Raw genomic sequence first — 26,995 nt, forward strand, 5'->3', positions numbered from 1 at the left:
CACCTAGGCCCTACCTCCTATTGGCAGAAAATACAGTACCTGTGGCTGGGTCCCACCCTGGTCTAATTAAATCAGGGCCCCTGGGGATGTGGCTGAACACGGCAGTATCAATATTTTTAAAAAGCCCCAGGTGACTCTGATCAGCAGCTGGGGCCAAGAACACAGCTAAGGTCTAAACAGAAAGTCAACATGATTAGAGAAAGCTTGGGGAAGGTGACTTCTGCCAGCCTAGTGGGTAAAGGCTGGTTCACAGTGTGGAGGGTTCAGTCTGTCGTTGGTTCACTCCTTCATGTCTCATTTTCTCCCCCTTTCCCTCCTTTCATCCATCCATTCATCCAGCCATGTCCTGGCACCTTGCTAGTTGCTGGAGAGTTGGTGCTGAACAAGCAGAAGCGGTCCTTGACCTTGTGGGGTCCGTAACTGGGGAGGAGCAGGAAATTCTTGCATCTATTTTTTCTATCGTGGCAAAACACTATTTCCCCCCTTGTGGTGCTAGGGATTGAGCCTTGCACATACTAGGCAAGTTCTCTGCCACTGAACTACATCCCCAGGCCTTTCTCTTAATTTTGAGACAGAGTTGCTCAGGCTGGCCTTGAACTTGTGATCCTCCTGGGATCACACTCCTGTGTCACCACTCTTGTCCCCTTTTATCCATTTTGAAGCACGATTCGGATGGCATTCAATACAGTATTCACAACGTGGTGCAACCATCACTGCCATTTAGTTCCAGAACTTTCCCATCATCCCAAATGGAAATTCCATCCATACCCATTAGCAGCCTTCTGGCAATCACTGCCTCTGTTTCTACCATTTGCCTATTCTGGGTATTTCATGTAAATGTAGTCACACAGTATGTGGTCATTCATGTCCAGCTTCTTTTGCTGGTTACCATAGGTGCATCCATGTTGTAGCATGTATGTAGGTTGTACACCATTCATTTCTAGGGTTGCATAGTGTTCAATATACACACCTTTTGGTTTATCTATTCATCTACTGATGGACATTTGGGTTGCTTCCATCTTTTGCCTATCGTGAACACAGTTACTACAAACTTCAAGTGTAAGTTTCTGTTGGAACACTTGGATTCTGCTGGGTGCATACCCTGTTAAGCCTTTATTTTTTATTATTTATTTATTTGTAGTACTTGCATGCTAGGCAAGCATTCTACCCCTGGGCTACATCCCTACACCCTTTTTATTTTATTTTGAGATAGGTTCTCACTAAGTTACCCAGGCTGGCTTTAAATTTTTGATTCTTCAGCCTCAGTCCCCAAGCATTTGAGATCACAGGCTTGTACCATCAGACCTGGCTGAGCCTTTATTTTCTTCTTTTCCATTTTTTAGAAACTTGGTATGATCTTTTTAAAAAATGAACACAGCTTTGATAACACATTTCCAACAAGAGAAATTGTCTAAATAAAGAAGGGGTTTGGGTGCCAGGGGTGGGCTCTGTTCAGCAGGACAGGCATTTGAGTGAGAGTCAAGGTCAGAGCTGGGCCCAGAGTGGGGAGCCAGCTCCATTTCTTTCCCAAGGTCCTGAGCCTGCAGCTCCAGGGAGCTGGGTGCCCTGTGGGGCTGGGCTAGCACCTGACACCCAGGGGACCCCCACCCTGGGCCCTGACTCCCACCCACTTTCTCCCCAGGCATCTCCACCATGACAAACCTGAGCGCCCAAGTCAAAGGCTCCCTCAACACCACCACTCCAGGGGTGCAGATATGGAGGATCGAGGTGAGCTCCCGCAGGCTGGGCTTGCTCCTGGTCGTACCCTGTGGGGCTGCCTGGAGCCCCTGTGTCACCTGCTGCCACCTGCTGCCAGCTCCACCCTCACTTGGGGCCTCATCCTCACCCCCTGTCTGCTGCGCCCCTTCTCCATTTCCTCCTCACCTGCCCGGCAGCCTTCCTCTCCACTTCCGGTCCTCACAGTCTCTGGCTTCCTTTCTCCCCTCTCCTCTTCCCTCCTTTTGTTCCAAGGCCCTGATCTTTCCTGCTGTGGCCCCCTCCTCTTGCGTCCTCTGCTCAGCTTCCTGGGCCCCCGCCTCCTCCTCCTCTCCCTCTTCCCTGGCCTCAGGGTTCATGGTGCCCGGCCTCCCCTCTGACCCTCTTCTCTCTGCAGGCCATGCAAATGGTGCCCGTGCAGTCCAGCACCTATGGGAGCTTCTTCGATGGTGACTGCTATGTGCTCCTGGCTGTGAGTGGTTTGGGAAGGGGAGGGGGCTGAGCAGAGAGCAAAGCCCACTGCTTTGCCTGGGAGGAGCCTGGGCAGTGGGCAGGCCTGGCCTGACTTGACCCGGCTGGTGTTTCTAGGGGTACCCAGGTACCCAGCCCATGGCAGCTCCTCAGGGACAGAGACACGTGTAAAAGGCTCTCCCTGCCCTTGAGCTTCCCCACTCCCAGCTGAGGCCACGTCTGTGGACTCAGTCTTGAGGACCTACTGGCGGGTAACACCGCAGTCCTCAGCTTGGGACTTCTGGATTTTCACCACACCCTGGGACCATCCCAACTGCCAGGGCATTTGTATTCTTTCTGTTGACTCATTTAAAAATTTAAATACATTATTTAACAATTGAACCCGGTCTTTGATGTAAATAGGAAGCAGTGTTGTGTATTTTCATAATAATGTTACATGTAGCCATCCTCCTCACCTACAGAATATTCTGAGATTCAACCAACCACATGCAGAATATTTGGAAAAATAATTGCATCTCTACTGAATATGTACAGACTTTTTTTCCTTGTCATTATTTCCTAAAAAATACAGCATAACAACTATTGCCTTTTTTTTTTTTAGGGGGGGACTGGGCATTGAACTCAGGGGTACTCAACCAATAAGGCCACATCCCCAGTCTTATTTTGAATTTTAGAGACAGGGTCTCACTGAGTTGCTTAGCGCTTTGTCATTGCTGAGGCTGACTTTGAACTCGGGATCCTCCTGCCTCAGCTCCTGAGCCACTGGGATTACAGGAGTGTACCACCATGACCGGCTCATGACGATTTATAGAGCAGCTACACTTTATTTATTTTGGGGTGCTGGGGATGGAACCCAGGACCCCAATTCTGCTAGGCAAGTGCTCTACCACTGAGCCACATCTTCAGCCCCCAGTTTAGGGATTCTAAGTAATCTAGAGATGATTTAAGATATATGTCATTTTACACAAGGAACCAGAGAATTGGCAGAATTTGGTATCCACAGAGGTCCTAGCTCCCTTATGGACACTGAGGGACACACCAGTGTACACCCCGTGTGCCAAGCTCACCTGTGGCCCAGGCCCCAAGTACATGGGAGACTATGCAGAGTTGGACGTGGGGCTGTGGGGAGCCCAGGGCCTCGGGTACACTGAGCACCCCATTTCCCCAGATCCACAAGACAGGCAGCAACCTGTCCTATGACATCCACTACTGGATCGGCAAGGACTCCTCTCAGGATGAGCAGGGGGCGGCTGCCATCTACACGACGCAGATGGATGACTTCCTGAAGGGCCGGGCTGTCCAGCACCGTGAGGTCCAGGGCAACGAGAGCGAGGCCTTCCGAGGCTACTTCAAGCAGGGCCTTGTGTAGGGAGGGGAGCGCTGTGTGAGGGAGGGAGACAAAGCCCGGGGCTCAGAGGTGGGGATGGGAGATGGGGGTTGAGCTGAAGAGGCAAGAATCCTGAACCTGTGGTGACAAGAAGACCCCAGGAGGTGGGAGGTGACCCAGGCCTGGAAGGGAGCCTGAGACTGTGGGGGAAGCCAAGGGACAGCTCACGTGAGCTTCTGCACACTTTTCCGCCTTTCCACGCCCCCACCCTGTTTCTGCTGCCGGTCCTCCTCAGCCCCCTCCCTCTGAGTGTACCTTGGGTGCCCCGGAGGCTGTTCTGAAATCCATCTCTCCACTGAAGTTCTGTCAATCAGCTCCTGTCTGGTGTTTGGAGAGCTCAGCACCTAAGGAGACCCTCAGGGCATCACCTCAAGTCCCCTCTGCCTCTGGCTGATGGGCAGGTGGCCGCTCCCCTTCTCTAAGCAAGCCAAGCCTCATATCAGGTTGGAGGTTCTGGCCTCCTGGCTTTCCCCGTGGGAACAAGTGCTCTGCAGCCCAGTTGCTATTGAGCTGTGGAGTGGGCTGGGAGCTGTCCTGAGCCACAGTCCCCTCTCCTTCTTGTCCTGCTCTCCTCTCCCTACACTACAGCAGCCATCCACTCCTTTGGGCATTTGAATAGCGCCTCTCCTTCTTCCGCTTTCATCCCCTGTCCTCAGGGCCCGGCTTTATTATTCACTTGTCCTACCATCCATGTCACCACGACCCTGGCTTTGCAGCCCCTCTGAGGGCAAGGGCTCGTGTAGGATGAGTGGGCATCTGGGGTGCAGACTTTAAGGGGCTCTCACTACCAGGGTCACCTGCAAAAGCACCTCAAAGAACCAACTTCACACTTGCAGGACACTGACAAACTCCTTAGAGTTTGTACCCCAAGTGCCTCAACCCCTTCACTTAGTCCCAGCAGGGTCCCTAAATGGCCCTGGTGGCAGCCAGACATCCCAGGACCTGGGAGGAGAGGGCTCGGATCATTTCCTAGCCTACTCCCTTAGGTTGGCTCTCCTTTCCCCAGGATCCGGAAAGGGGGTGTGGCTTCTGGCATGAAGCAGGTGGAGACCAACTCCTATGATGTCCGGCGGCTGCTGCATGTCAAGGGCAAGAGGAACGTGGTGGCCGGAGAGGTAGACAGGCCTGCTGGGCACCGGGCAGGGAATGAGGAGGACTGCTGGGCAGGGAGGCGTGTCAAGAGACCATGCTGATGGATGGGCTGAGTGGGGTCTGTGGCTCCCCCAGGTGGAGATGTCTTGGAGTAGTTTCAACCGAGGTGATGTTTTCCTCCTGGACCTTGGAAAGCTTATCATCCAGTGGAATGGGCCAGAGAGTAACCGCATGGAGAGACTCAGGGTAAGCCTCTCACCCCATCTGCTCCTGCAGACCCAGCCCAGGCTCTGCCCCCTATGCAAACCTGTAGACCTCTGCCACATCCTGGGTGACCCCAGTGCCCTCAGCCTCTCTCCAATATAGGGAACAGGATGGTGGTGAAGGCGGACCTGGGTCTCCACGTGCATGGGAGAGGCATGTGGGAGTTGGCCTGTGTATACTCATGGTTAATGCCCTTAGGTGGGAGGAGTTCCCACAGTGTGGCAAACCTGTGCCAGGCCTTGGGAGTCCAGAGGTGAATGAAATGGGCAGAGCTTTGCCTCACTCTGGCCTTCAGCATCAGTGACAGAGACAGACAGGAAGGGAGGAGCATGGTGCTGGGTGCAGGGAGGCTTCTGGGACACAGAGGGGCGGGAAGGCCCTAGAGCAGGAAGGAGGTGGATTAGGGAATCAGAAGCGAAGCAGGAGCTTGGAGAACAGGTTGAGGGGCGGGAAGGCTGGGGGTTTCCGCTCAGTGCAGCTGGCCATTGAAGATCATCTGACTTCTGAGTGGAGATGGGGCCAGCAAGAGGCTAAGACCAGCAGAGAGGCTCTGTGGCCCTGCAGGTGTGATGGAGGCAGACAGAATCTGCTGAATGAGGTGGGGACCGAGAGGAGTGAGGCTGACTCCAAGCTCAGTGCTCAGAGAACCCTGGGAATCGGTGGGATCCCGTTTCCTGGGAAGATCTCAGGGGAGAAGACAGAGGTCTGTTTTCGGCATCTTACAATGTCTTCTGGGAATTTGGGTAAATGAGATAAGAGCAAAGACCAAGGTTGGAGAATGAAGCAGGTGCAGCAGGCCCTGGGACAGGAGAGGTGGCTGGGGAGGGCAGGTGCCACGTGTGTGGCTGTGTGTTCGTGGTGAGTCCACAGGCATGCTTTGGTGCAAAGGGACAGTCCAGTACTCTGCTCTTCGGGGCTCAGCTCTTGCACAAAAGTAAGGTCACAAATTTCAAATGTCAAAACCAAAGGTCTGTCGAGTCCGCCCTGAACACTCTGTTGCTGACTAGGAAACCCGCTTTCCCCTGCTTCTCACCTGGCTTTCTTGTGCATGCCTTAAATGTCTGGCCCCAGCCCTGGTGGCTGCTGGGGACTGGAGCTTTTCTGGGGGATTTGGGTGGCTGACACTGCTTTGTCTCCTGAGAGCCTTCCTGGGTCCCTGGGCCTTCCTGCAGGGCATGACCCTAGCCAAGGAGATCCGAGACCAGGAGCGGGGCGGGCGCAGCTACGTGGGCGTGGTGGACGGGGAGAACGAGTCAGCCACCCCGCAGCTGATGGAGGTGATGAACCACGTGCTGGGCCAGCGCAGGGAGCTGAAGGCAGCTGTGGCCGACACGGTGGTGGAGCCGGCACTCAAGGCGGCCCTCAAGCTGTACCAGTGAGTATTCGGCTGGGATCCTCCTGGGTGCTGGGGACTTCCCGAGGGCAGAATGCCCTGGCTGAGGGGCTTGGGCCCGTCTGTGTCTTTTTCGTCCCACAGTGTGTCTGACTCAGGGGGAAAACTGGTGGTTAGGGAGGTTGCCACTCGGCCACTCACACAGGACCTGCTAAGCCATGAGGTGAGAGCGCCTGGCACACCTCTCCCCCAAGCAGCACAAACTCCCAGCTCTAGGGCAGGTGCGAGGGAGGCCAGCCCAGCCCAGCCTCTGGCACCAGCACGGTGAGGCTCTCATGGGATCTTTTTCTTTCTTGTCCTGGGGATTGAATCCGGGAGTACCTTACCACTGAGTGACGTCCCATTCCTTTTTATTTTTTGTTTTGCGATGGTGTTGCTAAGTTGCTGTGGCTGGCCTGGGACCTGAGATCCTTCTGCCTCGGCCTCCCGAGGAGCTGGGATTGCAGGAGTGCATGACCCTCCCTGGTTCACTGGCTCTCTCTCTCCACTGTAGGACTGTTATATCCTGGACCAGGGGGGCCTGAAGATCTACGTGTGGAAAGGGAAAGCGGCCAATGCAGAGGAGAGGAAGGGCGCCATGAACCAGGCCCTGGTAGGGCTGGTGTGGGAAGGAGGGTCAGGGTGACGAGGGAAGAAACAGCCGCAGGGAGGGCAGGTGGGCTTAGATCAGGGCCAGGCAGGGGCCGGCTGACCCAGCTGTGGCAGCTGAGGGGCCATCTGTGGGCACCTTGGGGGCTCTCTGCAGGCCAGGGAGTCAGCCACCAGGCACCTCTGGCACCTCGTCAGGATGTGGGCTGTTACTCCCTTCGCTCGAGCTTGTTGTAGAGAAGGGAGTGGATGGAATTGGTAGCTGACCTTCCTACAAAAGGGGATTGGGTCAGCTTGGGACCAGGGCCCAGTCAGTGTTTGGGGTGATGGGACTGGGTTTGCAATAGGGGGCTGGTCATGAGGCTTAGAATTAAGATGGGGTTGAGCAAGAGGTCAGATTTGGTCTTAGGGTTAGGATCAGAAATATTCTTGGGGTCAGTATTAGACTCAGAGTTGAGGTCAGAGTGAGGCTTGAGGCCACTGTTAGGTTTGAGATGGTGTCAAGTTTGACCTTGAAGTTGGGGTTGGAGTAGGCTTAGGTTTGGGGTCGGCATTGGGCTTGGGGGTTGTGTTCAGGTCTGGGACCTGGGGCAGGTGTGACAGTGGAGCTGGCTGGGGTGAGAGCCAGGCTTTGGCTTGCCTTGGGGTGGGGGCTGGGAAGGCACACAGTGTCTAGATGCCCCTTCTCTCCTCAGAACTTCATCAAAGCCAAGCAGTACCCACCAAGCACTCAGGTGGAGGTGCAGAATGATGGGGCCGAGTCAGCCGTCTTCCAGCAGCTCTTCCAAAAGTGGACAGTGCCCAACAAGAGCTCAGGCCTGGGCAAAACCTACACCGTGGGCTCCGTGGGTGAGGGCTGAACTGGGGCAGCTTGAGAGGCGGGAGCTGGGATCCAGGAGCTGAGCCAGGGAGCAACTTGGCCTGTCCCCCCACTCGCTCCCTGAAGCACCTCTTCTCTGCACACTTTTGTCCTGACTCCGAACTCCCCTGCACGGGTTGCATGAAGAGCTGTCACAAGAAGGAGTTAAAAATGACCTGCCGTCCATTTGGAATGGGGTTGGGTCTTCTTGGGATCCAAACAGTGTCTCGCCAGACAGTATTTATTGAGGCAAACTTGGTGCCAGGTCCTGGGGGAGATAAAAGCCTCTGTCACCATGGAGCTCTCTATTGGGATGGGAGATACTTGAAGTCCGATACTGCAAGGGTCAGCAAAATGTGACTCACTGAAATGAAGTCTTGCTCTTGTCCCTTTCTTGTCCCTGGTGGCTTTTCTGGGAGGAATTAATGAAGCAGGTGTCTTAAGGGCATGGGGATGTGATTCTGTAGTTTCTGCTATTTTCCACGTGTGTGACCTTGGGTAAGCTACTGAATTTCTCTAGTCTCAGTTTCCTCATCTGTAAAATGGGTCTAAGAACTGTAGCCACCACTCAGGACTGTTGTGAGGACGCGGGTGACAGTCCTCTTGGCTGGTAACAGTTGATGTTATGCTTCCCCCCACTCCAGCCAAAGTGGAGCAGGTGAAGTTTGATGCCACATCCATGCACGTGCAGCCTCAGGTGGCCGCCCAGCAGAAGATGGTGGATGACGGGAGCGGGGAGGTGCAGGTGTGTGAGGGGCGGAGGCCCGTGCTGGGTGGGGGAAGGGAGGTGGAGCTTGGCCTGGACCTTACACTGCCTGATACTGGCCCCAGGTGTGGCGCATTGAAGACCTCGAGCTGGTGCCCTTGGAATCCAAGTGGTTAGGCCACTTCTATGGGGGAGACTGCTACCTGCTGCTCTACACTTACCTCATCGGCGAGAAGCAGCACTACCTGCTCTACATCTGGCAGGTAGACCCTGCCACATCCCACTTGAGCACAGCCCGCTCACGCCCCTCCACCATGCCTCACTGTTAGTCTTGGGTTGAGTATCCCTGGTGATGGGGCGCTCACTCCCCCAGAGGCAGCCCATCCCCTCTTGGGGCAGCTTTGGCCGTGAGACCCTACGGGGTGCCCCCACTCACAGCCCTTTCCTTCTTGGTTCTCTGAGTCTCCCTCCCTGGGGTTTGCGTCCAGATGTGAGGGAGGAGGGAAACGCTTGGGTCTGGGGGTAAGTGGGGTGGTATTTCCTTGAGCAAGGAGGGATCAGGAGAGCAGGGCTGGGCTGGGCTGAGATCTCACTGGGTTGGGGGCTGGAGTGGAATTGGGACATGAGTCAGGTTGGGTTATTGGCTGTGTCCTGGCTGAGGTTTGAGGGGAGACAGTGGGCTGGGGCCAGGTCAGTGCTGGGGAGGGAGTGTTTCTAAGGCTGACTCCACACCACCCCGCCTTCCTACTCATCCCCAGGGCAGCCAGGCCAGCCAGGATGAAATCGCAGCCTCAGCCTATCAAGCTGTCATCTTGGACCAGAAGTATAATGATGAGCCGGTCCAGATCCTGGTCCGGATGGGCAAGGAGCCACCCCACCTCATGTCCATCTTCAAGGGACACATGGTGGTCTACCAGGTGTGGCTGCTGGACTGAGGCGGGTGGGCATCCAGGAGACGGGACAGGGGACAGGCAGTGTGGGTGGGGCTCAGGGCGAAGTTCATTCCTCAGAGAGCAGGACCATTTGGGGTTCTATCACCTACGTGAACTGCTAATAGAAACAACCACTTGGCAACTTTAGAAATAATACGTAAGGAGCCCTTGCCCTGTGTAAGCACAGTCTGACCTCCACGCCCAACTCCTTGAATCTTCTACATAAAATGTTTTATGGTTTGCCTAAATGAGGCACCTGTCCAAACTTCATTGGTGTCTTCCAATAATGTGGAGTAGACATTTCATACAGCCATTTAAACAGTAATCTGTTTATTGAGCATCTTCTAAGTACCCAGTTCTTTGTAATTCACCAAGACAGGAGAGGTGTGGCAGGCTAATATGGCTTACCATTTTTTTGGAAAAGGATAGTGGTGTGGTGTGTCTGAGCCGTGAACTCACAGCCTGAGCCCCTTGTTGTTAAATTGAGCAAAATAAAAGTTGAGTTCAAAGTGGTGCCAGGAAGGCAATCCCTGGGACCAGGCATGGAGCTAGTTCATGGTGAGAAGGGGATTTTGAGGAGGTCTTGACATTTGGGGCAGAGCTGAAGAGCCTGGTGGAGGTAAAAGGAGAGTTTGCAAAGCAGGGGACACTGCAAGGTCCAAGGCCCAGGGGAAGGCTCCCCAGGGAAGAGTGAGAAGCTGGCCAAGCTCAACTCCAGAGTTTGGAGAGCACGTGAGCCTGCAGAAGTAACCAGTGTGGAGTTTTAGTCTATAAAACGGTGGGGAACTACTGAAAGATTTTGAGCAAAGAAGTGCCTGAATGAAAGCCATTTTTGGAAGGATCAATCTAGCAATGGTTTATCAGAGGACCTGGAGGGGTGGGCAGGCCTCACCCCACCCTCCTCCTCCCTCTCTGTTTCTCTGTGCCCCTGGATTCCCCCACTGTCTTCCTCACTGAGTTGTTCCTGCCCCTCTCCCTGGCTTCTCCCACCCTTATAGGGAGGCAGCTCCCGGGCCAACAACTTGGAGCCTGTACCCTCCACGAGGTTGTTCCAGGTCCGGGGAACCAGTGCCAACAACACCAAGGCCTTTGAGGTCCCAGCCCGGGCCACCTCCCTCAACTCCAATGATGTCTTCATCCTGAAGACCTCATCCTGTTGCTATCTGTGGTGTGGAAAGGTACGCACGGGGTCTAGTGGCCTCCTATCCCCAAGTGAGTCCCTCAGTCTCAAAGCAGACTGGATGAAGGTAGGACCCCTGGCAACCAGACCCCATTTGCTGGGTCTCCTGCCCCTTGGTAGCCCAATCTCCCAGCTCTGTAGCTCTGGGCCTGACAATCTCCCCACCTCCAACAGTCTCTGATTCTCTGCCTCTGTGTTGGGGTCAGACTTGTTCTGTTTGTCTCTGGATATTCCGTCTGTCCCAGTGTTGTTGGTCTGCATCTATGCCTTGGGGTCTTTCCCTACCCTATGCTTCTCCCTTAATCTCTGTAGCAGGGACTCACAGCTTCTTGGAATCCCTCTTCCACCCTCTGAGGTGGGGTGCGGATGCTTTGGTCTCCTATGCTGTTCTTTGGAGTGTTCAGGATGCATGGGCCATGATCCAGGGAGTCAGACACTGGAGCTCTGGGCAGGGAGAAGTTGGCACTGACACAGAGAGGTCCCCCCTCCACCCCCAGCATGGCCTGTCCCCTCTCTTTCCCAGGGCTGCAGTGGGGATGAACGGGAGATGGCCAAGATGGTTGCTGACACCATTTCCCGGACGGAGAAGCAAGTGGTGGTAGAAGGGCAGGAACCAGCTAACTTCTGGATGGCCTTGGGTGGGAAGGCCCCCTATGCCAATACCAAGAGGTAACTGTCGAGTCCTCTGCTCCCAGCACCTCCACCCCATCCAGAGACTGCATGGAGTAGACTGAGAACTGTGTCCCTGGTGCCCAGGGCTACAAGATGAATAAGGGGCAGCCTGTGGGCTTGAGGCTCTGTGGCACAGAGCTGTGCCCCTGTGCCCACCATGGGATACACAGACCCTGATGGAGTGTTTCCCTGGCAACAGGAGTTCATAGCCACAGCTTAAAGAGAGGGCAGAGCTAAGCATTTGTTTGCTCTTCACAAAGAAGGTGTCAGAGCCTAACTCCTTTCCTTAGGTGCTGACAAAAGCCCAGGTTGCTGAGGAACACCAACTGTAAAGCCTCTTTCAAATGGTCTTTCTAAACAATATCCACGACTACCACCCAGTTCAAAAGCAAAAGAGCATGTACTGCAGTAGCAGCAGGAGGGATGGGGGAAGATAGCAGGAAGAACTTCCTACCAGGGCTATGGAAAAGCCAGTGGAGTTCATGTCCAGAACAGCAGTGGGGATTTCCTTCTTTGAGCACTCTTCGGATGACAGAAGACTTTTGTCAATCATAAGATGGGACATTTGGTGAGGCGATGGCCTTTCCATGTTGGAGCCCCTCAGAGTCTGTGTCCTCAGGTTTCCTCCCCCCACAACTTCCTCCTGCCAATGCAATCTTCTCTTTCTGCAGACTACAGGAGGAAACCCTGGCCATCGCCCCCCGGCTCTTTGAATGTTCCAACCAGACTGGGCGCTTCCTGGCCACGGAGATCCCAGATTTCAATCAGGACGACTTGGAGGAAGATGATGTGTTCCTGCTGGATGTCTGGGACCAGGTAGGACCAAGGGCCTTAGTCCTCAGGGCCAAGAAACCCCCATGACTTTAGGGGCCGGTAAGCATCACTGTTTTGGGGTCCCCTGTTCTTTCTCCCTGGGAATGGCATTGTGAACACCAGGATCAGAAGGGAGGAAGGGGAAGGGCTGTGTCCCGTAGGCCTGCTGGCAGGAGGGAGCCTTTTCTCCCCTGTCTTTTGTATCCTGGGACAGCAGGTACATTGGACACTCAGGCTCAGGATGCTGGAGTCACATGTGTGCAGAACATCCACGTTCTGTGCAAAATCAAAGCCAGATGGGCCACCCAAGGTCATTTCACTAGAGCACAGGGCTGGGGCTCTACTCTTGGACATCTCAGCGACCTGAGGCAGAGCCCTGAGGGCTGGGGAGGACAGGGAGGGCTGACTGAGCTGCTGGGATGCTCCGCAGGTCTTCTTCTGGATAGGGAAGCATGCCAAAGAGGAGGAGAAGAAGGCCGCGGCCGTCACCGTGCAAGAGTACCTCAAGACCCATCCCAGTGGCCGCGACCCCGAGACCCCCATCATTGTGGTGAAGCAGGGACATGAGCCCCCCACCTTCACAGGCTGGTTCCTGGCGTGGGATCCCTTCAAGTGGAGTGTGAGTGGCCCCTGCCCCACCTGGTCCTTGCAGCCCAGCACATCCTTCTCTACTAGGAGGCTTCTTCAAGGGACACCCAAGGACGGTAGACGCCACAGGTCTTTCTCCTCCTTTGGGACATGTGACCTGCTTATTTGAAAAAAAGGTTAGGGCTTAGAATTAAAAGCAAGACTTAAGTAAGGCCATGAAGCCTCCCTGGTGAGGGAGAGGAAAGGAAGTCTGTCAAAAACCAAGGCTGGAGGCTGGGGCTACAGCTCAGTTGTTAGAGTCCCACATGCACATATGCCCTGGGTTCAATCCCCAGCACCACCAAAAAAAACCCAAAAAACAAAAAAAACAAAACCCAACCTACCAACCAACAAACAAAAAAACCACCAAGGCTAGGACTTGGGAGGCTGTGGCAAGAGGATGGTGAGTTTAAGGGCAGCCTCAGCAACTTAGTGACATTCTGTCTGAAAAGAAAAAAATGAAAAGGGATGGGGATGTAGCTCCTGGGTTTACTCCCTAGCTCCACAGGTGGGTGGAAACCAGTGAAGACTTTCCTCCCCAAAGGAGGAAGGCCCAAGTAGAGAAGCCTGGCCTGATGGCTCTGGGTTCGATTACTTAGCACAACTGGTGAATTTAGGGATGCATAATTTCCTCAAGTCGAGATTTTGTGTATATGTAGTTTTTAAACCTGTAGCTGATGGGCCATTTAGTCTTGAGGACCCCGAGGCAGCGAGTCTCAGGCCTTCTAAGACACACTTCAGTGCCCAACTCAGTGGCCCTGGCAGCCCTTCCCTCACCCTAAGTCTGTGTGGGCTTCTCTCTCAGCCTCATTCATTCAGCATGAGAGTGGGGAGCTTGTGATCTGCCATGCCAGGAGCCAGGCCTGCGGCCATAGAGGTGCGGTCCCTGGGGAGTCATGGTCCCTGTGTTCCTCTTGCTCCTCTGCGGCAGGACTCCCCTCCAGTGTCTAGGACCCCTGAGGTCCCCAGAGCCTGCAGAGTGTGGATGGGTTCTTGGCAGCTTGTGGATGCTCACATGGGCTCTATGGTGAGGGTGGTCATGTGACTCTCCAGGCCCACATTGGGCTGAGCAGGGACAGGTTAGCAGCCTGGCCTGCCTGTCTCTGATCTGTCAGCTCCTTTGTCCCATCCTCACCATTTTTTTTTTCCCTTTTGGTACTAGGAATGGAACCCAGGGAGCTTAACCACTGAGCCACATCCCCAGTCATTTCTTATTTTTCTTTAAAATTTTGAGACAGGGTATCACTGAGTTGCTTAGGGCTTCGCTAAGTTGCTGAGGCTGGCTTTAAACTCACAATCCTTCTGTGTTTGCCTCTCGAGCTGCTGGGTTACAGGCATGTGCCACTAAGTCGACCCATCCTCACCATTTAAGCTCCTTTTCAGGGCCTCCTCCAGCCCTCTGAGTTTCCCCTTTCCCTTCTCACCACTAGGCCCTAGATCAGCCTTCTTTCAACTCCTGAAGGAAAATGGCCTCTTGTCTCCTCTGCTGAGATCTGGGTCTGAACAGTTGTTTACTTTATATGCAGAATACCAAATCCTATGAGGACCTGAAGGCAGAGCTTGCGAACTCTGGGGATTGGAGCCAGATCACTGCTGTGAGTACGGAGAAGGTGGCTGGGCCCCGAGTTGGATGTTGGCAGTGGGATGCTCCCATGGGTGCTGAGAACTTACCAGACAGAAATGTCAATGCCCTCTTCTCTCCTTCTCCTTTTTCTCATGGAAGTTCTTGCTGTTTAACTGCAGGGCCTCTAGTGTTTTATTTTTCCTTTCCCTAGTGAAATGGTTTTCAATTTTTATCATGCATAGGAGTCTGGGTAATGTTGGAAGGGGGGGCAGCATATCAAAATGCAGATTTCAAAGCCCCATTCCTAAATATTCTGATTTGTGGATTTTGGGGTAGCACCCTGGAATTGTATACTTTAGGTAAAAGACCCAGAGGTAGTTTGATGCAATTAGCTCATAGGCTGCAGTTGGGGAAATAATGACATCTCTGGACACCATCATCTCTGGGATCATGTCTCCAGGCAGAATATGTGCAAGTCTTTCATCTCTAAAGTAGTTAAGAGGAATGTATTTATCTGTAGGCCTGGAATATGGGAATATGAAGTCAAAGCCTTTCCTCTGAGTTCACAGGCCAACAGGGAGTAAAGACAGGGCTAACTCTGCAGAAATATGAAGTGGTTTCACAAGCACAGTGTGGTCATTGACAGATGGCTCTTTCAGGCTGGGAACCCTGCAGCTCTCAATAAGTGGACTGACAGTGCAGATTGGAAAGAATAGATAGACCAAGGCTAAGTAAATTTCTGGGTGACAGTTTCTTAACAGATGAGAGTCCAGGGTTGATCTCAAACTCTGGGGGAAAGCCATGGAGAAGTTAGTAAGTCATTGAACCAGAGAGTCATCTAATACCAACTAACTTCTGTCAGATACAGACCACTAAGCTCCCAGCTCCTGGGTCCAGTCTTTATGCCTGTGCATGTGTGTGCGTGTCTAGGTGGGGTAGATGATGGAAAATTTCTTGAAGGGGGTGCCCTGAGTCAATGCTGATTTTAGAGAGGAAGGCAGCCTAGGAGGGGGCCACAAGCCAGCTGAAGAAACCAATGCCTCTTCCTTCTATAGGAGGTCATAAGCCCCAAATTGGACATGTTCAATGCCAACACCAGCCTCAGTTCTGGACCACTGCCCATCTTTCCCCTGGAGCAGCTGGTGAACAAGCCTGTGGAGGAGCTCCCTGAAGGTGTGGACCCCAGCAGGAAGGAGGTGGGTCTGGTTCCCCAATCAGGACCAAAAACATATGGCTCTTCTATTTGCTGGACAACTTAATTGCTCCCAGATTGGGTTCTGTAGGGGACTGGGTGATGGGACTGGATGTTCTAGTGTACAAGGCGGACCTGGGTCCACCCTCTTGCCAGCTTACATCCTGGGGGACAGAGATCAGAGGAGCCCGATCACAGCACTCATTTCAGAGATGAAGTACAGGTGTCAGCCAGAGTGTTATGAAAAGGAGCCTGTTTTACTCAGAGATTTCCTTCCGAAAGGCAGACAAGAATTAATTATTGAGGCAAAGCAAGTTATTCTTGGAGAAGGAACACAAGTGTAAACCCAGAGACGCGAGTCAGCACAGAGTTGGGGAGGGACAGCTGGCTGGCCTTCTGTCCCATATTAAGGACTGTACTGTCCATCCTGCAGTTAAACAGGGGTCATATGGTTGAATCAGTGGCTGTCAGACTTAATAGTTTTGATCATTCTAAGCTGGGTGTGGTGGCGCACACCTGTAATCCCAGAGGCTTGGGAGGCTGACACCAGAGAATCACGAGTTCAAAGCTAGCCTCAGCAAAAGCAAGGCACTAAGCAACTATGTGAGACCCTGTCTTTAAAAAAATACAAAATAGGCCTGGGATGTGGCTCAGTGGTTGAATGCCCCTGAGTTCAATCCCTAGTACGAAAACAAACAAAAAGTTCACCCTAGGTGCCCAGTGAACATACTAGGAGGTGGTGAAAGCCCAGAAAGAGATGTGTTAGGAGATGTGAAGACGGCATTGTCTAAGAGGAGGTGGGAGCCTAGAGGAGATGAAAAAGATGCCCAGAGAAGTCTTTAGGAGGAAATTACTGGATCAGGAGTGTGAGACAGAAAACCCTGGCAGGTAGCAAGGTTCACATGAGGGGAGAGTACAGCAAGAAGAACTTTTCAAAGTCACATTTCTAATATCATTCCCACTTCATGAGATCCGCAATGGACTGCACATCTAGCTCAAGTGTTTTGAGAGGAAAGTGTGCATAGAGGCTGGGGTTGTGGCTCAGTGGTACAGCGCTCGCCTAGCACGTAAAAAACAAAAGTATTGTGTCCACCTACAACTAAAAAAAAAAAAAATTTAAAAAACTATTAAAAAAAAAGTTATAAAAAAGTCTGTGTGTGTGTGTGTGTGTGTGTGGTGGGTTGTGCTGGGGACTGAACACAGGGCTTTGTGCGTGCAAGGCAAGCATTCTACCAACTGAGCTATATCCCCAGCCATAAAAAAGTCTTACAAATGAATCAAGGTATCTATAGAAGACAGATGCCCAGTTTCTCCCAGAACATTAAAACCTATGGAGGGTGTAGATTGTTCCAGAGTGCTTCCATCCTGCTGACCTTCTTGGAGGAGAGGAGTGTTTTCTCTGAATCCTCCCACCTGTGAGGTGGCTGGAAGGCTAAGGTTCAGAAAGAAGTGACATGCCTAATGTTAACTAGCAAGTTGCAAAGCCAAAGCAAACACCAGGACTTCTGAGTGCCACTGTTACTATCATACTCTGGAGGCATAAAGGAAGTATTTCCAGAGGGAAGGGCAGCCAATGTTATGGAACAGAGGGTTGACTGGAGGCTGGAGTGGGCTATTGATGAACTAAGACAGTCCACATGGCAGAGGCAAAGGGGACTCAGGTTTTTTATTTAAAAATCAGTTGTCCAGGGGCTGGGGCTGTAGCTCAGTGGCAGAGTGCTTGCCTAGCATGTGTGAGGCACTGGGTTTGATCCTTAGCACCACATAAAAGTAAATAAAATAAAGGCATTCTGTTCATCTACAATTACAAAAAAAAAAAAAAAAAATTAAAAAAAAATCAGTTGTCCAGAAGATGTGGTGGCACACACCTGTAAATCCAGCGACTTGAGAGGATGAGGTAGGAGGCCACTATGGACAACCTAGTGAGACACTGTCTCAAAGAAGAAGAAAAAAAAAGTCAGGGAGGGGTGTTTGTGGTGTGGCTCAGTAGTAGAGCGCTCCTAGGTTCAATTCCCAGGACCAATCAATCAACAGTGATTTTTTTTTTTTTTTAACCCGGGGGCACTCTACCACTGAGCTCCATCTCTACCCTCTTTTATTTCTGTGAGACAAGGTCTTGCTAAATTGCCCAGGCTGGTCTCAAATTTGCAATCCCCAAGTAGCTGGCATTCTGGGCGTGCATTGCTATGCCTAGCTGTTGCTGATTTTTTTTTTTTTTGAATCATAGAAGTAATATATGTGTGTATGTACTGGTACCAGGAATTGAAACCAAGAGAGCTTAACCACTGAGCCACATCCCCAGCCCATTTTTTGTATTTTATTTAGAGACAGGATTTAAGTTGCTGAGCCTGGCTTTAAACTTGCGATCCTTTGGTCTGAGCCTCTGGGCTGCTGGGATTATAGGCATATGCCACTGTGCCCTGCTATTTTTTTTTTTTTTTTTTTTTAAAGACAGGGTCTCACTAAGTTACTTAGGGACTTGCTAAGTTGCTAAGGCTGGCTTTGAACTCATGATCCTCCTGCTTGAGCCTCTCAAGTTGCTGGGATTATAGGCATGCACCACCCTAGTAGTGTACATTCTTTTTTTTTTTTTTAATATTTTTATTTTTTTTTTTTTAGGTGTAGATGGACACAACACAATGCCTTTATTTTTATGTGGTGCTGTTATGTGGTGCTGAGGATCGAACCTGGGTCCCGCCTGTGCTAGGCAAGCGCTCTACCTCTGAGCCACAATCCCAGCCCCTAGTGTACATTTTTATAGAACTGAGAGTTCAATGCCACGTGGGGAGGTAGGAGAGGTTTCCAGACCTCTCTTCCTTCTGCAAACACAGTAACAAGAGAGTGTGGCAGATCTGGCTGCAGGTAGTAGCTGAAGGTAATCTAAGTGTTGACCCTGATGAGTAAACCTTAGGGAGACGGATATGGGCGTGGGGGGCAATCAGCTGGCAGACCTGCAGAGTTCAAGAGCATGGAAAGACATAAGTACCCTGGGATGGGCAGTCCCTGCTATCTGGCCTTGGGGCGGGGTGGGGTGGAGTGGGGGGGTGGCGGTCAGAGTCCAGCAATCTTGAAAGAGCTGAGGAGCCAGCCTGGCTGGGCCAGAGAGGGCAGAGTAGAGTCATTTATAGAGACCTGGGACACAGCAGTCACAGGAACCTGAGGTTTGGCAGCTCTTCCCCCCCCACAAACTTTCATATTTATTTACCCTCTCTTCCAAGACAAAGTGCTCCACTGCCCTGCCTGGGGATAGAAAGGTTCCCAGCATCCAGCTCCCAGAAACCTTGAAGAGAGAATGCCTAGGGGTGGGAGGCAAATCTAATGATAGGTTAAAGAACTGGAGTGCCTGATCCACCTGTGCTTGAAATCCATTGCAGGTGTTTACCAAGCAGCTGTTCGATGCAGGGCTCTCTGGAAGTCCCTTATTGGGGCTCAAGGCAACTCCACTTCAGCAGAGTAGCCTGAGATGTTAAAAAGACCCACTGTGCTCATCCCTGCACTGTTCAACTCTCCATGCCTAGGGGAGCAGGGATGAAGACTCAGAGATGCTGTTAATATAACTTAAAGTATGCCCAGAGGGCAGTTGGCTGCCTTAAATAATATCACAATGATATCATCTTAAAGTTGGGAACAAAGGTCCTTTAGTCAATTCCTGGCTGAAGATACCCAAGGCCTAGTCAGGTAGTGACTCCCAAGGTGACCTCCTAGTCAAGAGTCAAAACGCGAAATTGTGCTATCTAGTCTTCATTCACAGGATGAGAGGAGCTGGAATGCTATTTTGCTCTCTAGTTTTCAAAACACCTAGGTAAAATTTGGCTCAGAATTCGTTCTTTGGCCTTCCTGGCTTCTCCTCCTACAATCCTTTCTCCATTCTACTTTCTGCAGCCACCCTCCCAGAATCTCTAAGCAAAACTCATTCCTACAAAATGATCTGGCTGCTACACTGACCGTGGACTAGGAGACTGATGAGATTTAATGTGTTGCCTTTTAGTCAGGAACAAAACTGAAGGCCAGGAAGGCTGAAGCTATCTGTCATGGTAAAACTCCAGTCAACTGCAAGCACAGTAGTACATTTGCGGGTGGACTGAGATTTGAAAGCAAACCTCACAGTATGCCTGAAACCACTCAAGGCAGGAGGAGTCAGGATGGTGCAGTGAAGCATGTACTGATTGAAATCAGGGACACAGTCACCCCTCAGTATCTACAGGGAATTTATTTCTGGATTCCCCATGATACCAAACTCCAGGGATGCTCAAGTCCTATATAAAATGACATAGTATTTGCATATAACCTACATACATCCTCCTGTATACTTCAAAGTATAATAATCAATATAAAATATCTAAGACAATGTAAATGTTATGTAAACAGTTGTTACACTGTATTGTTAAGGGAACAATGATAAGAAACATCTGTACACATTCAGTATAGACACAATTTTTTTTTTTTTTTTTTTGGTGATACTGGGGATTGAACCAGTGCCTCGAATATGCTGGCAAACGCTCTACTGATAACTAGGTCCTCAGCCCTTTTTGAAACAGGGTTTCGCTAAGGTGCTGAGGTTAGTCTGGACCTTACGATCCTCCTGCCTCAGCCTTCCAGGTATCTTGGATAGGCATATGCCATCATACTTGGCTAAACACACAATTCTCATCCACTCCAAATGTTCTCAATCTTTGGTTGGTTGAAAACATGTATGCACCAGAGGACTAAAAATGTGCCTCAGTGTCTTTGTAAGTACATGTGTTAGATGGTTGCTTCCTCTGTCCATGAGGGCCACAATAGGCCCTACATCCTGTACAGCTGATCTGCTAGCTTGGTTCCAAGCAACATAGGGCCAGGAGACCCTTCGTGAGGAGTATGGGTTCTTGTGGTAGCGATAATCTCACATAGCCACACTGGGACAGATGCTCTAAGGCTCATTAGCTTATTTTGTGGGCCAGGTTGGCTTCACTGTTTAATAGGTGAAGGGAGATGAAACAGTTAGCTACTTTTTTTTTCCCCAAAAAACTTTTTCCTATGCAATATTTTCATCTTCATAAAAGCAGGTGAAGGGTTGGGGTTGTAGTTCACTGGTAGAGTGCTTGCCTAGCATGTGTGAGGCCTTGGGTTCAATCCTCAGCACCACATAAAGATAAATAAATAAAATAAAGGTATTGTGCCTGTCCACAACAACAACAAAAAAATTTTAAAAACTAAGTGAAAATTGGCTTTTAATAAAATGTCTCCCATTTTATAGATAGGAAAACTAAGAATGACGTGGAAAGAGCTTTAAACAACCTTAAGTCAAATGTCCTAATTCTTATTTCCAGGCTAATGTGAATTTGACCCTGGCAAAAATAAGGAACTCAATTTACTGTATTACCATTCTTTCATGTTACAAGTTCAGGGATCCTCTGAACCCTCTAAATGCCACCTACTCCTCCCCAGGCCCTCATGACATTGCTTGCTTTTGCTCTTCTTTGACTCATTATATGCAGCACCTATATGACTCATCTGGGCAAACCCTGGCGGACTCTGACCTTTGCCTTCTGGCCCATCGTCTCTCCTAGGAGCACCTGTCCATTGATGACTTCACCAAGGCCCTGGGGATGACACCAGCTGCATTCTCTGCCTTGCCTCGATGGAAGCAACAAAACCTCAAGAAAGAAAAAGGACTATTTTGAGAAGCAAGAGTAGTTGCTGTAAAGCAGCACACTCCCCTGCTTGTGAGGCTTCGTATGTCATTACTGGTTTTAGTCCTATGCCAATTGAAATTGCCATGTGAGCAGCAGTATGTGGCAATGGCACTTTTGTTTAGTAACCTATTCATTCAGAAAGATGCCACCTCCCCAAGGAGGCTGTGATCAGACAAAGGTGGTCGGACTGTTTTTATCCCAGGGCGTTTTTTCACTTTTAATCATCTTGTTCTAGGCCTTTCCACAGAGGAGCAGCTGAACACTCCATGCAACCAACACGGGTGTACTGTGGCACCGCCCCAGGTGTTTTCCTAGCATGACTCACTTTTATCTACAGTAGGTGGGCTGAGGCACCTTGCAGTTTTCTCTCCTTCCCATCGCAGTGACTTCTTTTCACATACTTTCCTCACTGCCTTCTTCAGGCCGTAAATTAAAGGCACTTTCTTCTTTTAAGAAGAGTTGAATGGCCAAGGAGAGTGCCCTCTTGGGGGTTTCACAATAATGACTGGCACCCAGTGAGAGCTGAATACACACTGGGTCTAGAAAAGTATGAAATGCAAATACTATTTCAACCTGCCCACTGGCAAAGGAAAGGCTTGGCTAAGGCCAGCGCTATAAACTGTTAGCCAGAAGCCTCTGCAAAGCTTCCTAGGTTCCTTGGATGAAAAGCACAGGAATTCAGTGGTGACTATGGCCAGGCATTGGTTTGCTGCATGAAGTCCAAATTGGAAAGCCAACAGAAGGCGATTGCCCACAATTTCAAATTAGTTATTAAAAGTGTCTGCAAAAAATGTGCCCCTTTTAGAAATAACAGTCAAACCAACAGAAGGTTAATAAAGGCTTTAATTTCACACACACAAAAAAACTCTATATATAATTTAAAAAGGAAACAAAAACAAAGGAAAAACCGTAAAGGATACAGAGGAACAGTTCTGCTAAAACACAGATAAAGTGCCGCTCCACACAAAACATCAGAATCAGAATCAAAAGTCACTCTGAACACAAAGAAAAAAATCCACCTCACAAATAATATGGCCAAAGCTGCCAGCAAACCTGGGAGTGGCTCAATTAGGCAAAGTGTAGGAACCTCCCTTCTGTTTTCTTCTCCCTAAGCATAAAGAAACACCTACAATAGGCCAGGGAAGTTGGGGAGGAACAGGAGCTCTCAGAAGGAGGGAAACCTGGGGGTGAGAGCTGTGCACACCCACACGTGCTCTCCCTCTTTGCCTGCTGTTTTAGAAATAGACCAGTTCAGTCAACTGATTTTTTTTGTTCTAGCATTTGACCTGATGAACTTGAATCCTGATCCAGATCCTCATTCCCTCTCTGCTGATGCCAGTGGACATAACTATACTCCAAAATCTCTGTACTTTAAGAAAAGTCCAATGTCACTAAAATCAAATGCTTATTCATTACTGGCACACTTTTGATTGAAACTTCAAAATCTCAGACACATAGCACACGTGGAAAGGAAACAACTTACTAATTGTGTTTAAATATAACTAAAGTGACTGTCTGAAGCCTGGTAATCAAAGCATGCCATAAAGGAGTCAATGACTGGGGTAACACACAGCAAAGTAATTGTCACGAAACTCTCAAGGCCTAACAAACTATAGTTTCCCAATAAAATATATGTATTCTTCAGATGTTAATAAGAATACCAAGGGAGATAAAGATGTTAGAAGGCAGAAATCTTTTAGTTTGGGTACATTCTTGCAAGAGTATTACTTGGTATAAAGAAAAATGAGAAGGAAAAGAACATATCCATTTACTGAGATGCTTTTTATGACTTGCATCTGGTGCTGGGTTGCTGATTTTTCTAAAAATCTCCCTACACATGCAAGCTCCACATCTTGGAAATTGAGCTGTTTCCCTGATTTAAAGCAGAAATCTGCCTCAGGGGTCAAGTAAATCAAATAAAAGGGTTGAGGGGGAGGCTGGATAACTAAGAACATCCACTGCAGTCACTTCAGAGGACAGAGAAGGAAGAGGAGAACATTTTCATACCCTCTTTTCAGTGTATCACAAATGAGTTTACAAATTACTTTTTTTCTCTTCAGGTGAATTTCATTATACAACTCTCTGTAGGTGCATGTGTGTGGTTACATAATAGTAACTGCAGTATGGAAGGATAAATAAATTCATAGATTACGTTGCAGAGGTCTGTAAATCTTAAAGCTTCTCTTTCAGGAGAATTTTACACTTGATCAAGAAGAAAAAGAAATGTATAGTTTAATATTTGCATCTGGAGTTAATTAACTGCTCTGTAAGTATCACTGCACACTTCTTAAAAATGTAAACACATTTACATTTATTTGCTACTAAGCCATTTAAGTTAGGCCTGGAATTAACAAATCATAGCAAGTAAACCAACAGCTTTTGGAATCAAAATATAAATAGAAGACCAACCATGAATCTGCTTCTTATTCTATTCTGCTGAGGCAAAATTTATGAGTGTGTTCAAACATATAAATAGATCCCTAACAAAACAAGAGTCTACCTTCTCAAAGGTCTAAATTATAGTCTGGGTCACTAAAAGGGTAACGGCATCTAGCCACATGCAACTTTCTGGTTTTCCATAATATCAGGGGATAAAAATCAATAAGTTTAAATTTTTATTTTTCCCTTCAAAAAAATTTCAACTAAGAGCAAAAGGTTGTGTCCAGAACTGCTATCAAATTCCAATTCAATGTCATTTAAAGTAATGTAATGTAACCACACATTTGGCATTTCAATAGGAAGGTTAATTAGTTATTGTGCAGACTACCTGGAACTGAAGTACTCTGTTCCTATCTAATCTGTCCCTTCCTGGCCCCAACATGCTAACTGCCCCATCCCCTGCTTCAGTTAAACTGACAACACTGTGCAAAAAATAATATATTATCTATTTATAATATTAAAATATATACAGCCAGTTCAAAAACAAAAGAAAACAAAAACCAAGAATTACCACCATCCCACCCCCAACATAGTAGAGCTCAAATCTCCATTTGTAGTCAAATGAGTAAGTTAAAGGAGTGAAGGGAGAGGGGAAGGCTGACAAGGCCACAACCCTGAAGAGTGTAAAATTCAAGCCCCAAATTTGCAAGTATGAGCAGTGAGAGAACTCATATACTCTAGAATCCTATTTTCAACAAGCCCTGCCCAAGACATAAAAATCAAACCAAATCAGAGTTCTGTGCCAAGTGCACTTCTAAACCATAAACACATGCAAGCCATGAAAACAATTCAAATCAGGTTGCTGGTAAAGCAATCTAGGCTCATGGCATTACTTCCATTTTTCTCTGTGTCTGAACACAGACGTCACTTCAAATCATTCCCAAACATTTTAATAGCTCAAAGCTCTCATATGCAGAGACAGGGAAGAGAACAACCAGCTAAGAATTTGGTCACTTCATTTACTTATGAGAAAACAATCTTCAGTCAAAACAAAATGAGGCCCCCGATAGAAATGAAACAAAATTTAAAAAGCTAGTTTTTAAAACAAATATTTTCCTCTGCTCTAAACCCCTGAATATTCTACCACTACCATTTTGGAACATTCACACCAATAATGAGTGTTGATAGATGGCAGGAGGCAAAGCATTTATCAGTAGTTAAGCAAAAGTGCTGAGGCCATTTACAATTCAAAGATCAAAACTTTTAGAATTTGTGACTATGTCAGAACACCCAAGTATTAAGAGTAGAGTTGGAGTTTGCCAAAGGCAATCTTCCAGAAAAGATATTGCATCTTCTGTGATGACATAATTTCTCCTCCTGAAAAACTTGATGTGGTTTTGTCCTTAAGAACTGAAGGGTAATCTCTTCAGTTCTAATAAAAGCAACAACAACAACAAAAAAAAAATAAGATGGAAAATAGCAAAGAAGTTTCATTTTGCTATCCTTAACTGTGCAATCCTAATGACACCTGGGCTTGCAGAATTACACCCTCAAACTCATTCTTCATTAATAAGCTGTTTAACCAAGCTGGTTATGTTGGCTAAGTGACTAATAGCACTTGACGCTGTCTCCCCACTCACCCTCAGAGCACCTAAAAAGATATATTGTGCACTTTTAAAAATTTGTTAGTTTTTGAGATCACCAAAATCAGTCACATTTTGATTCTCACCCTGTTTTTAAGAGCAAAGCCAAACAGTAAATGATTAAATGCTCAAGCTTTGCCCTATAGCCCCTGTTCTTCATTTCACATTTGCAGCAGGGCTTTTAGCTTTAGTGGTCTAGAGCCTTAACAAAGCAGCATATCTCCTGCCCTCTCTGCCTGGGTAGCAGAGATCCTTCTGTTTTTCCTTCTCCCTAAGCATTTCTGCTGGGGAGTCTAGTTGAAGCAATATTATCTTTCCACCTTTTAAAGTTCTGACTACAATTCTTTAGGGTCATTCTGCTCCATGGAAGAATGATACAGAATAAAATAAAATATTCTATTCTCACCATCACAATAATATAGGTGAATATGATGAATAAACTATATGAAGAAATCTCTCTAGAGAAAATATGATATGTACAATGAATATCAAATGTGGGACCATAACACATTCTAAAGCACCAACAATCTATTCTTGGGAACTGCACATAAACAGCAAAGGCAGGGCAGATTCACAAAATTTAAAAAATGAAAAAAGCTCCTTAAGTCAGGTAACAGAAATGTCTCTTGCAAGAACAAACTGTCATTAGTGTAACATGGAGAGCTGGCTTTCCAGTGAAATTAACTCATAAGAAACACACATGAAAGGTCACAGACTTGAGTGAAGCTACTCAAGGAACATAAAAGCTAAAAGACAACTGATATGTATATCTTCACACATTTCTCAAGTGAATGGAATCTCTGACACTTTCCTTTCTCTCCAAACTGCTGTGCTATTAATTTTGAGCAGGCATATTATCTGGTGGCTCATCCTCTTTTTCTTTTTCCTTTTTTGGTACTGGGAATTGAACCCAGGGGTACCCTACCACTGAGTTATACACACAGCCCTTTTTATTGAGACAGGGTCTCACTAAGTTGCCCAGGTTGGCTTTGGACTTGGCGATCCTCCTGACTCAGCCTCCCAAGTTGCTGGGATTACAGATGTGTGCCACCGCGGCGTCCGGCTTCATCCTAACCCTTTAAGGCTCCATTCATTCCACGTGCACGTGCGTGTGTGTATGTATATATGTATACATTTATACATACACACCTATTTACAACATGTATTCCTAAGACAAAAGGAAGTGCCACTCTTGAAGGAGAAAAAGTAGAATCAGCTACAGATGAGAACAAGGTTTCCATAAAATAGTTAGTATGGAGCGTTCTGTGGCTAACTACAATTTTGTCTTTTGGTTTGGCCCTGAGCTGTTTGTTGCTCCCACATCAAGTAGAATTTCAAATTCTCCTCGGGCAGAGAAAAGGTGAGGTGGGTAGCTGTAAGAGAAAATGCAGTGCACACTGCCAACCTAGGAGTCTGTTCCTCATGAGGCCTGACGAGCAGTCTTCCCCACTTCCACGCTAAGTGCCTGAGAGTTCTTTTCTGTTTCCAGCAGCTCATCAAAGATCTCCCTTAAAATAAAACAAAAAACAAAACAGGGAGTTCAGAATCAAGGAATACACAGGAGAAAAAGTAACAGGAATGGACACTGATAAAGCCTACACAATCCCATTTTGTGTTGCAATTTTATTAAATAAGCAGCCCACTTACTTCATCACCATCTTAACCCTCTGGGTGCTGATTTTGGAGAATAGCAGAATCTGAGTTTTTAGCTTTAATAAAAATGCTATATAGTTCCCATTCATATAAATCAGATTTCTAGCTGCAAAACTGAAAGACCAAAAACATTTGGGTTAGGACAGCTTCTATCATAAAACAGTTTAAAGTTCTGTACCTAGATGCTAC

General features: G+C 48.6%; 2 protein-coding genes across 6 annotated transcripts in view; one reads left to right on the forward strand and one right to left on the reverse strand.

Annotated features, from left to right (window-relative positions):
• Positions 1-1,653: 1,653 nt before the first annotated feature.
• On the forward strand, positions 1,654-21,154 carry Vil1 (villin 1). Its single transcript, XM_026390399.2, has 19 exons — positions 1,654-1,728; positions 2,114-2,188; positions 3,356-3,552; positions 4,581-4,689; positions 4,802-4,912; positions 6,103-6,305; positions 6,408-6,486; positions 6,817-6,915; positions 7,607-7,760; positions 8,415-8,515; positions 8,602-8,739; positions 9,235-9,393; positions 10,407-10,586; positions 11,112-11,257; positions 11,932-12,076; positions 12,504-12,692; positions 14,227-14,295; positions 15,320-15,460; positions 21,006-21,154. The coding sequence occupies exons 1-19, from the start codon at positions 1,654-1,656 to the stop codon at positions 21,117-21,119; spliced, it is 2,484 nt and encodes an 827-aa protein (XP_026246184.2). The 3' UTR covers positions 21,120-21,154.
• Positions 21,155-21,977: 823 nt separating this feature from the next.
• Usp37 (ubiquitin specific peptidase 37) overlaps positions 21,978-26,995 on the reverse strand; it is an 80,428-nt gene continuing 75,410 nt past the window's right edge. For all 5 annotated transcript variants that reach the window (XM_077803564.1, XM_077803574.1, XM_077803579.1 and 2 more), the window contains one exon: positions 21,978-26,661. In XM_077803564.1, the coding sequence (XP_077659690.1) occupies positions 26,574-26,661 (88 nt within the window). In that variant the 3' untranslated portion in view covers positions 21,978-26,573. The remainder of the gene's footprint in view (positions 26,662-26,995) is intronic.

This window comes from Urocitellus parryii, chromosome 1, assembly GCF_045843805.1.
Source record: "Urocitellus parryii isolate mUroPar1 chromosome 1, mUroPar1.hap1, whole genome shotgun sequence".
Taxonomy (NCBI): domain Eukaryota; kingdom Metazoa; phylum Chordata; class Mammalia; order Rodentia; family Sciuridae; genus Urocitellus; species Urocitellus parryii.

Bases quoted from the DNA above. Each gene is read 5' to 3' on its own strand.
- Vil1 (XM_026390399.2), top strand. From the start codon at position 1,654: ATGACAAACCTGAGCGCCCAAGTCAAAGGCTCCCTCAACACCACCACT. The intron at 4,913-6,102 runs GTAAGCCTCTCA...GCCTTCCTGCAG, and splicing joins ACCGCATGGAGAGACTCAGG to GGCATGACCCTAGCCAAGGA. The intron at 8,516-8,601 runs GTGTGTGAGGGG...TACTGGCCCCAG, and splicing joins ACGGGAGCGGGGAGGTGCAG to GTGTGGCGCATTGAAGACCT.